At 45.9% G+C, this 12,148-nt stretch overlaps 1 protein-coding gene across 2 annotated transcripts in view; it reads right to left on the reverse strand.

Annotated features, from left to right (window-relative positions):
- Positions 1-12,148, reverse strand: part of LOC311035951 (latent-transforming growth factor beta-binding protein 2-like) — a 118,716-nt gene that overhangs the window by 8,022 nt on the left and 98,546 nt on the right. For both annotated transcript variants that reach the window (XM_084044467.1, XM_084044466.1), the window contains exons 30-33: positions 11,039-11,161; positions 9,942-10,070; positions 3,155-3,280; positions 2,014-2,148 (exon numbers count right to left, since the gene is read on the reverse strand). In XM_084044467.1, the coding sequence (XP_083900593.1) occupies positions 2,014-2,148; positions 3,155-3,280; positions 9,942-10,070; positions 11,039-11,161 (513 nt within the window). The remainder of the gene's footprint in view (positions 1-2,013; positions 2,149-3,154; positions 3,281-9,941; positions 10,071-11,038; positions 11,162-12,148) is intronic.

Here is a 12,148-nt window from a genome sequence, read left to right on the forward strand (position 1 = left end):
TATAAAAAATAGCCAATCTACAAGCTCACACTGTGTGGTGCATATAACTTTTTTAATTTTAGATATTAGTCATGACATGCCTAGTCTCGCGTCACCAGACTACTATTCCACAATCTCTGAATGCTATATAGAGTCTGGGACTCCACTTCCCGAAAGCTGTGTAACGGAAGTTGTTCAGACCGGAAAAACATTCGACCAATCACGACGCGGTGCCCGCGGACCTGTAGTCCTAGTGGAAACAGAACCGAGGCGGAAGCATAGTCATAGGAGCGGTAGATTCATGTTATTTGTGCGAGGATTGTTTATCACAGAAAACTGAGAAAGGTATCATGGAATTAAAGCCGAAAAAACTGTGAAAGAAGACACTAGTAGACATAAACGATATTTATGAGATTCGTTGATTCCAGTCGGACTCATTTGCGCCACTGCACAATGCTGAAACGGACGTGGGTAGGGGAGGGGCATCCGCTTTCCCCTTACACATGATCAGAGCTTCCGAGTCCCAGACTGTATGTCGGAAACATTTGTAAATTGTGGGAGGCAACAGTCTGGCCACACGAGACTATGACATGCCTAAAATCGAATGCCAGGTACAGAGTGCCGCGCTATGAGCTTGTATATCTTTTTGAAAAATCTTGAAAATCTGTGCAAAATTTTTTTACTCAAAACTTTGCTTCTTGGGGGTCCCTGGAACTAAACATTTTTAGATGGGGTCGGCGGCCAAATACATATCATTTTGGAGGTCCTTGACATGAAAAAGTTTGAGAACCGCTGATATAGCAACATACGTTTTTCAGAAAACCGGATTTAGAAGACATTTTGTAGAATCGGAACCTCAGGCCTTAATGGGTTAATTGACAATAAAGTCATCTTCTACACAGTGACTGTGTCGAGTGGCTTTGGCTATTGTTTCTGGAGTGTCCACATCCCTCCTGCATACCTTCGCCTGCCTCTGCTGAGCCATGCTCATTTATCCATAGGCATGGACTCAGGCATTCACCCTTAAGCTGCTGGCTTAGCCAAATGGAAACACTGGCATGTGAGTCAACACACTATTCACTCTCACATGATTGATTAGCACACGTCGAAAGCAAACAGCGGAATGTGGCGCAAAGGTACACAAAGGCATAGCTGGGGTTTTAGTGCCCAGGCAGAAGAAAAAACATCCCCATTGCGGGGGCGCGCCGCTTAATAATGTAAATATGGCCTATTCGTGTACATATACAAATATGAGGCTGGAGACGCGATGGCAAGGCCATGACTCAAAGGGCTTTTCCCTTCATTTTGGATATCGTGTTTCGTGTATCGGTAACCTGTTGACTTGAGGTCATGTTAGTGTAGAAGGGAGTAGTGTGCCCACGGTGCTACCCGCCAATAGCTTACAACAATACACCTCATCCTTGTTTGTCTTGGCAAGGAAATACGCACAGGGGAAGTGGAACAAGCCCTGAGGGGAAGTGCTTTTGAAGATGTGTCCTGATGGAGGTTTTAACCACATTAACCCTGGCCTCCCTATTTTGGGCATGTCATTATAGGCAAAAGCTTTCAAAATGATACACGATAGTTTGTAGATCGGCTATTTTTGAATAGCCACAGTATAAAATAGGACTAAACCACATGAAGCCTGGTGGCACGTACCATATTTACGGCGAAGAGATTTGGTGGAGAGAGAAATACAAGCGGACCTAGTATAGAGCCCTGGGGGACCCGGTGAACAAAGTATATAGGGTTTAAGTGGTTCAGATAATCTTTCCCAGGGACTAGCCTGAAATGAAAATGTGTACTTTTTTGGGTATCCACAAAAATGCAATCCTCGATTAAAATGAGTGGAGAGGACTGCCACAGGTTGACAGATACTGTATGGGACATCACATGACTCGCACCCTCCTCGTTAACCCTGTTGTTTGGACAATGAGAGACGGCTCATTACAGCAGGGACAACTCCGTCTCCCCGTGCTGTGACGGAACGTTAAGTCCCGTAAGTCATTGTGAGTGCTGTGCCTGCCGTATTACCCATGGAGCGACACTGGCTGGTGAGGGGATCAAATTCCTCATTGTCGTTGGGGCAGATGCACAGGAAGCTACCATCGGCGTTCTCACACAGGGCCTCCCCGCACAGCGCCAAGCTCATCTCACACTCGTTCACGTCTGAGACAGAGAGAAGAGGAGAGGAGAGGAGAGGAGAGGAGAGGAGAGGAGAGGAGAGGAGAGGAGAGGAAAAATACAGTAATAAGCAAAATAAAAATACATCTTTATTATATATTATATATATATATAATAGTTGCGTTATGTACTATAGGTAGGCTACTGTATATACAGTACACTATGGGGAAAATCCTTTGAGATAATACTTCAATTATAGATGTTGTGGCCAACGATTCGTCCTATTGTTCCCACCATTATTGGTTGTAATCTGTTTGTTGTCAACCTTAATTTTTATCTCCGCCAGGAGGCTGGAATGGCCGAAAGGCGAGGGATTATGTGCTCTGTCTGTCTGTCTGTCTGTCTGTAAACAGTTAATCTCAGGCATTGTTGGACCGATCGGCGTGAAGCATTGCACACACATTCCCAGAAGGCCAAGGGAGAACCTCTGCAAATCTTTCAAATTGGCCTCATGATAGAGCTATAACAGGCCAATTCACACTTTTTTCTACAACTCCTACAGATTTTGTCCAATACTCACACGAATCGATACACATCATCTCTGTGGTCACGTGATCATGATGTATCAGTCAGATTTTGCTGATTCCAATGACTGCCTTGCAAATTTTTGCTGGCCCTGGGTACTGCGTAGGCAACGCTGCCTGGCGAAGATCTGCACTCGAGAAGCCCACTTTTCTAGATATCAACTGGTTTTATTTTTGTTTTTTGTTTCTCCCCAATTTAGTCTTTGCCAGATCCCCCCATGTTTGTATAGTCCTCGTCACTGCCAACACACAGGGTTTAGTCTTGGGGAGGGTGTAGCCAACCACACGTATCTTCCGATGCACCAGTATGAGTGCCGTGACAGTATGAAAACACTTAATGATGTTGATATGAAAATAAACAAAATCTGTTGATATATAGCCACATGAACAAGACAGCAACACACAGAAACAAATATATACAGAAAGCCTGGACCTCATAAGCTTTGTCAGCGAGCAAGTATACATACCAACACATCTGCCCATATCATCTGGTGGGTTGGTGTAACCTTGATCACATTGACAGCGATATGAGCCGTCCGTGTTCTCGCAAAAGCCATTTCCACAGATGGTGTCGTTGAGGCACTCGTCAATATCTGTAAGGCCAGAGAATACAGAGGCAACATAAAATCTTAATATCACAGCACTGGAGGCTACAACCGGATAGAATGCTTTGTACTGTACTGTATGTCTGACCTGCCAACAACGCTGTAGCATTACTAAAATAAACATTACTACTGCAACAAACTTCTTGCAGTGTAACGGCAATAACCACCATCATAACATATCAGAATCAACATCGCATGGAGCGGGGGAATCACTTGGAATGTTTTCAGCTTTGCGGGGACCCAGATAATTTAATTGAGTCCATTACTACACTGGCTCCGATGGTAATCAGTCAACTCGACGAGTCTGCAGGAGACGTCAGCCTCGATGCCTGAACACAGTGCGTTTAGAGTACAGCGTACGTCTGGAAAGCTTCAGATTGGGTGCCCCTTTAGCGGGATTTGTGGAGTGAGAAGTGACTCGCAGCACAGTTGGTAAGATTATGTAAGGGAAAGACTGGTTTGCAGCCTTGGTGGGGCCTCCTCATTCACACAAACCACTTCACAGGCATTTGAAGAAAGATGGTTGAGCGTAAATAACATTTTGATTTGGCTCTACAGGAATTTGAGAGAACAGCCCTTGGCTGGAATAACTTTCCATGCTAATCGATGAATCAGTGTAAACCTATTTTGATGTATTTGACATCTAATGGAGTCCCTCCCAGTCAAAACCAACATGGAAAGGTTTCCGAGCAGGGGAGCTGATCTTAGACACAAAAGGGTGGTTAGGAGCAAGACCTGGCAACCCACAACAGTTCTTTGCATGCATCGCAACAGATCATAAAAACATGTTTAACAAAAGCAGGGGAAAGACCTTGTTTTATATGTATTATGTCAAATGTATGCAGAGAGAGGAAGAGAGGCATGGAAGTTGAAGCTGTTAACACCGGGCCATATAACACAAGTATTTGATTCCCCGCCACTCGCTGTTTAAAGAGAACATTTGTTAGCAATTTCTTACATACATAATGTAGTATTTCTTGGCGTGTTGTGCACAGCACAGGGGCCAAAGACAGATACCGGTCGAGAGGCAGGCTGATTATAATTGTTTAAAAACAAACAGAGAGGTTGACCATGCTTCAGTCATCTGTGTCTTTTCTCTGGTCAATGTTATCAGCCAGTGGTCAGTGTAAGACTGCACTTTGTGAGCTTGTAGATCTGCTATTTCGGCACGCGACATTGGCTGTAGCTGTTGGCACAAACCTAAATGTTTTTGGCTCAAGATTTCACTTCAGGTTATATCGAGTGTTAATCTAATTCTGAAAGTGTAGCAATTGACCATGATGGGTCAAATTAACAGTTAAATTAACAGATTTGACTGAGAAATGTATTTCCCAAAAAATCTTGTATTGGGAAACCTTAGCTTAAGATGCTTCATGCAACTGCCCACCCTACTGTTATTTAGTGAGGTTTGCGTACCTTTACAGTGGAATGGTTCCTACAAAGTGGCATGTTCAGCAGTTTCTCTCGTTTTTAATCTAGGGACCTTTGAAGGTAAATTATGGGGAATTTTATCAACAACGTATGGTAGCAACCACATGTGGTGAGTTCTCTTTCAACTTAGACATAAAACGTTGAGTCAGCAAAAGCTAATCAGCCAGGGATGTACTTTCTGCAAGTCATCAACACAGTGACGTACAGTATGTCTATCATTTAACATGGACAGTTTAGATGTATTTTCAAATAACACAAAAGAAAATTATGTGTTGCCATAATGGCAGAATGGAATAATGAAACTCACAGAAAATATATGAAGTCAGAGAGATGTTTGAATCTGACATTATATTTTGAGCACTATAAAAAATAAATAAACAACAAACTACTTGCAAAGCTCTCTACAGTCATCTGGTCAGAAATCAGCATTAGCTGGTTGCAGAATAGATATGTACGTCCAGTGGCGCCACAGACATTTTACAAGTAATTGGTTCATTGACAACAAAACAGGAACAACATTCGCATATTGTCTAGATGCATTTTATTTAGCCTCTGGGCTCTCATAAATGCTGTGTCATTTGGAAAACAGTAGCAGAATGAGCCAAATAAACCTCAACCCATTCAGTTGGAACAGAGCTGACTTGGCTGCAGCCCTGTCCTCCATTCCAGCTCAGATGAGTTGCATTCTGACGCTTGGTAGCGGATTGGTTCACTGTCAGTGCTCTTGTCCTGACTTGGCCACTTGTCTAACATGCCGCAGGGGTCAGAGAACATGAGCTCCCACAGGCTAATAAAACTGTCTAGGACAGAATTGCTATTGTCGATTCTACTGTAGGACCTACTTAGAAAATGCACGAGAGGACCCAAATTGCTAGAATAGACACGTGGGCTCAAATGGCTGCAAAATGAAAAGAGAATGGCACCGGAGCTCATACTGAAACCCACCAACCCACAAGCTCAAAATGTTTGGCCCCCGTTAGCAGCGAGATTCTGAGGATCACAATGTCAAATCTTCTGTCCATCCACCACTTTGGTCCGAAGCAACATATCTCAAATATCTATGGCTTGATTGCCATGGTATTTGTGGTGCCGCCTTCATTCTCCCCGGAGGTTGATCCCTACTGATTTACATGACTCCATGGCCTTTCCTCTAACACCACCCTTAAGTGACATTTTCCACTTGCACACAAAATATCTCACAAATGGGTGGATTACCATAGAACGTGCTGACTGCATTCATGCTCCTTGCAGGATGAACCCTGCTGATTTAGGTGACCCTGTGACTTTTCCTCCACTAAGGATGAAAATTATAAAAAGGCTGGAGTCATGAATATGTGTTTTTGGAAACAGTGACTAAAGACATTGCAATCCACAAAGCATCTACAGCGGAAAAATATTCCCATAGCTCAATCAGGGGAATGTGCTGAAGGCTTTTGGTGAGGTGAAGTGTATTGTATAACAGTACACGAGGAACATTTACGCATGTGTGAAGAACTTAAGAAGCAGCCAGCTGGGAGGTCTCTCAGGAAGGTAATGGAAGCTCTGAGCCGCTACATGAAATAATCGCTGTATGTGGTGCAGCTTTTCATCCATGTAAAATAGCGAACATGTACAGTACCATGTTGTAGCATAGCGCATCATATGTAATGTTTTCAAACCATCACCTCCGAGTAATTAGAGCACCTGGGAAAAAAACACTCTAATGGCCTTTCTTTTTCCCCATGCGTCTGGCTTTGATAGTGCTGGAGTGACAGCGTTACTAAGAGGGGCAATTACAACTGCCTTTATCCAGCCAGAAAGTTAGAATGCTAATCACAGCATTAATGGCTCGTGGGAAACGATGAATAATGCATGATGGGATACCTCTAGCAAGAGCGTGCCTCGTTTGACAAAAGCAGGAAGTGGCGGTTACCTTTCCACCTCTTTCCATGTCATAATTACGATTACGTCACAATGCACGGAGGGCTGAAAATTGCCAGAAGGGAGGAATTGAGGTGCGCAAGAGGGTGAGAAGTTCAATTTGGATGGGAGGTGTTGAGCTGATGGGGTGACCTGAGCCATTATAGGCAGCCCTCCTAATGGTCTGACCTGGGAGGAACTCCTTCCTGGATCCGGTAAGGCAGGGGGGTTCAGGTGGGTTAAGTGGGGGTCTCCGTGCCATGTGCTAATATGGAGCACATGGTGGTGATCCAGAAGCCCATAGGAATCACTGACTGCTGGCTCACCCTGCAACGGCCCACACTCCTCTCCAATTCCCTGGGCAACCCCTGGTCTGATTGGACCCATATGCACAGGGTTACTTAACACTTGCAATTGGAAAGGGATGCGGTGAAGGTATTTCATTACAGGGAGGTGTGTTTGTGTGTTTCATGTGTCATGTCATCTATGGCCTATCTTGACCCCGTGCACTAAGGAGGTCAAGCTGTCTTATGGCGTGTTTACACCCAAAGCCGGAACATCGCCCTACATCTGGACCACAGCATGAGTAATGACACATGGTAAAGCCTTCACGTTTCTATACGTTTGCCAGGGAGTGAGCTTGGCAAGAGTGTAACCACAGACAATTTCCGTCCTCGGGGCATGCCTCATTAAATACACGTCAGAGCTGCGCACAATTTACGGACTTGATGGCGAATTGAAGCTGAAAACAAAGACCGGATCTAATGGATACGTAACATAACACACGTGTTCACACATGCACGTTTGTGTGTACACACAAACACACACACACACACACACACTGTGCCCACAGGGGCCCTCCATATGGCATCATTGCAAGGCTGAGGAACAGTGGCTGACGCTCGGGCGAGGAAAAAATAATATGTTTTTCCCTTTTGTGTTATGACCGTTAAATCTAAATGGGTACGGCGAGCTGAGCCAAAGACAACCGCTGCCCCATGGAGAATGGACGGCGTGAGGGTAAAAATAAAACTACGCCCCTCACAGAAAACTGGAAATTACAGCGTCTGGCCTCTTCTTGAATATTTGATGATTTTTTTACAAGCAGACAGAAATGCCTCGCAGTAATTGAGCTCCCTCCCTGGACTGTTTTATTAGGGTGACGGCAGCATCTCCCACAACTCCCCAATCACGCTGAGGAACAAGAGCCTATTGTGTGTAGTGTTGGTCTTGTTTGAGAGGGTAAGAGGCCTACGTTCTCAGGCTGAGGTGTGTGTGTGTGTGTGTGTGTGTGTGTGTGTGTGTGTGTGTGTGTGTGTGTGTGTGTGTGTGTGTGTGTGTGTGCGTGTGTGTTTGTGTATGGGTGGGCCGGTGGTGGCCATGACTCAACCTCTGAGATCTGTGTTTGTTGTGGAGCCTAGGGACTGGCATGAAAACAAAGCGATTGGGGAGAGATGGTCATAGCTGTGATGAAGAAGAAGAACAAGGAGTGCTATCGTGCCCCAGTGTACTGTGCGATGTGAAGGTTGTAAAACTCCGTCCCAATCGGAATATACCATTCCCTGGATGACCTCCCTGACTAACACGCTATTGTTTAGCAGAGCCCCAAAAAAACAGCAAAACAAGTGGATCTAGTCTGTGATGCAAGAACACAGCCCTCTGCCCCTTCAAGAGTGTCTACGTTGAACCCACACAAGAGTATAGAGAGCGGGAAGAGAGAAGAGGTGAGCAGCTGGTTTCAATCTGAGCCCTATCTCACAACAGACCCCTGCACTCTTAAGCTGGTGCCAGACAGGCAGCATCATAAAGTCCACAGCGAGGAGACGGCCACACTTAGCCGGGGACGGGTGGGGGTGGGGGTGCTCTGTCATCGATCGGCCTAAGGGTTGCTTGTTGCTGCTCTCCTCCGCCCTTCTTTTTTCTTCGCAAAGAGTCAAATAAAAACCAAAGGGTGATGAAAATAATACTATAGGAGGCTGCGATGGCTCTCAATATGCAGCGTCTCTCACACATGTAAGCAGACACATAGACAAAGAGACTCTATCTGGAGGCCAATATATCATTTTGTGACGACACTCTCAGGCCCCTTCCCCAACCTAGTCCGTCACTCTCCGGCCGCTGACTGTTTGGACGGTGTCTTGATATGAGGAAATACTTGGCCTCACGTGTCTTTCTCAGACAGGCTTCTTATAAAATAGGCTTGATGTTTTATGGTCCTATAACAGACACGTAACAAAGATAAGCAACACAAAATGAAGAGTGATTCACTCTGAAGGTTGTGTAGCAATGTTCATATCTCAGGGATGTACACACAAACACAGCCCCCGGCGTCCAGCCTTTCCAGTAAACACGTACGGCTCTATGGATTGTGAAGTTCATGGACGCTGTTGTTGGCCGGTTGCGGGTCCAGATGTGGGAGTACGCCTCGAAAAACCGGTCACCTCAGGTGACTGGTTTGTTTCATAGAGGGAAGAGGAGATGGAAGAGGAGGTGATGTACAATCCACGAGCTAGTCTGGGGCTGGATATCCTATCAGAGAACAGCCCTGCCCCACTTCCACAGAGGAGAACAGCAGCGATCGGGTTCCCTGGCAGTGCCCCTGCCAACTGCCCTCCATTAGCTGCATTGTCAGGAGGATGAGACCCACTGCTATTATCAGCTGGCCCCACACACAGCCTCGGATGACAGTGTGCTCCTCTTTCTAAAGTGCCCCAATTTCAGGGGCCATTTCCCTTCGCCTCCAGCCCCCCTACCCCCCACGTCCTTCTGCCCAGGAAGACCAAGAGCAACTGATAGCTTTTGATTCACATGAGCCTCTTTGTCCGTGCGTGCCAGAGAGATATCGCTATCTGTGCACCGAGGGAGGGCTGTGGAGAGTCTGTAGAAAGCCTGCTATTCAGGCTCTTCCCAACCTTATCCTAATCCTCTGGCCCAAGGTGAATGAGGGAGCTGGGAGTTGTGCTGCCTTTTTATTTAAAGCAGATTCCGTGATGCGACAGAACCGGGCTCTTACAGACATGTTAACAGAGATGGAAAAAGCCCTGAGCAAGGGGAATTCAAATATTTTTTTCTTTTTTTTTTTGGCCTTGCAGGCGGCAAATCTTGGTGTCCACTAGGACCAAATCACCAGATTTGAATAGTAAATACTGCTTTGCGGTAGGCACACACATACAATATACTGTCTACTGCAACAGGCCAAAATGAGTCTCCCACTTTGCGCAGCATCTTGGAGACAGCATCAGCATCTGCCTGACTTTATACTCCACCCTTTGTGTGTGGCACGCAGTGCTTTTAAACGCGACCCAATCCAAACACTCACCGCAGTCCACGTTCTCCTCTCCCTCGAGGCCCGGCTGGCAGCGATTGAAACAGCGGTACGATCCAATGGTGTTCTCACAGCGCCAGGTACCACACACCGAGCTTCCAAACTCCTTGCACTCATTCTGGTCTGTGGAAGGAAAGAGAGACAGATGTTAGCGTCTTACCAACATAGATGCATTCACGCAGACACGTGCGGGCGCACGTGCGTGCACGCACGCACGCGCACACAAACACAAACACACGCACAACGCGCACACACACACACACACACACACACACACACACACACACACACACACACACACACACACACACACACACACACACACACACGCTTGTCCCCTCCTCCATTGCTCCTCTGCTTCAGTACAATGGCTGAGCAGCCGCAGTTCGGCCAGGAGGCCCGCAGTGTTGCCGTCCTCAGCAAAGCGCAGCAGGCAGCGGGCACGGCCAAGAACAATATTATCACAGCAACCCAAGAACTTGTGAAGGAGCTAAAGGGAGACGTTCCAGAGGGAGAGACACCTCCAACTCACAATGGGGTCATTCATGCTCCCCCTAGAGGGGGGACAGGGTGTGCTGTGCTTCAGCCACGGCGTCCAGGCGCCCCTCAGGTCCTTCTCACCGTGGAGCAAAGCCTCTAATCCACAGGCCCCGACACTCACTTCCAGCGGAGCGCCATCCCCGCTGACGTATCGCTATACTGTACGTAATCAATCATAGCCAAACGCTTCTATACTGAGCACGCTCTGATCTTAATGTAGCGTGACGATCAGGCGGCCGATGCTGACATGTTGGTTTGCTCTGTTTCAATGGAGGGGGCAGATGCCTGAGGGCAAACGGTTGGCACAATAATGACAGTTCCATATTTAACCACTTAATTCCTATATACTTTGTCATAGCAAATGAAGAAAATAGCCGATCTATAAGCTCACAATCCATTGCAAGGTGACACCTTGTGAGGTTGTATATGTGCTATTTTTTTGCTACTTTGCAAAATTGAAAGATTTGGCCAAAATGTTTTATGTGGTTTAATATGGTCAAGGACATCAGTGGTGGTGGGTCTGAACAGACTCTGAGCTCCCAGCCTCTCACCTTCACAGTCGTCTGTCTCTGCGTTGAACTTGAAGCCGGCCTCGCACAGGCACAAGAAAGAGCCGTCCGTGTTGAGGCACTGGCCTCGAATGCACACATTGTCCTTACTACATTCATCCACATCTAAAAAGAGGGAGAAACAGAGAGAGGTGGTCATTAGAGAGAGGATATGATTTGTTACCTATTGATTATAGCTAAATATCTCCATCTATCCTCTGTCTTTGTAAAGTCCACGGGGAATATCACTCCTCATAAGTATCGCAAAAATAATGCCTGTGTAATCAAGCGCTTGTCGGCACGCAAGATGCATTGCCCATTTGTAGCACTCAACAGTGTACTGGCAAACAGGAAACAGGGAAAAAACGCAGCTTTTCAGGCTGAGAGCATTCCCTGAGACTAGCAGAAATTAAAAATGAAGTCTGTATGCTTGATTAATCATAGATTGGTGGATAATTGTAGCATTACAGCTCAAGTAACAATGCACAGTTTCTCAGCCTGGGGTAATAAGTGGGGGCAAGAAGGCAGGGTAGGTAACAGCGCCAGGGAAAACCCCCACAGCTTTGTTTGCCAACATTTGATAATGAGAGAAATGTTTCAGAGCAGTTGGCCTAAATACATGTTTATGAAGGCAGAAAGAGCAAAACAATACTTACGGTAAGCACATATAAATATGTTGTTAGTGAATGGCTTGGGAATTAATTAAAGGATTTTACAGCATTCAGTGAAGAACAGAGCAAAACTATATTAATTAAAGGATTTTACAGCCTTCACTAAAGAACAGAGCAAAGCTACAGTATGGCCAATCTGGGAACCCATTCAGTAAAAAAAAGAAACATAAATCTGTCTTGAGAGATTACAGTATGGTAAAATGTTCTTCTACATGTTTGTCCCTCTTCCAGTGAAGCATCATGTTGGTGTCACCTGACTGAAGCCCATTTTTCGTCTTCATACACCTATACAGTAAATAACCCCATCCTCCCTCCTCTAGTCCCTGCTGGCCCCGTGTCAGAGGGGCCTGGCTTTCATTGTGTCAACGCTACACATACAACTGCAGACTGCGTGAAAATATACCACTATTTCTGATTTATAGGATAATTAAAGGCCGATATT

The sequence above is a fragment of the Gymnoscopelus microlampas genome (genome assembly GCF_963454915.1).
Source record: "Gymnoscopelus microlampas genome assembly, chromosome: 20".
In the NCBI taxonomy this organism is placed as follows: Eukaryota; Metazoa; Chordata; class Actinopteri; order Myctophiformes; family Myctophidae; genus Gymnoscopelus; species Gymnoscopelus microlampas.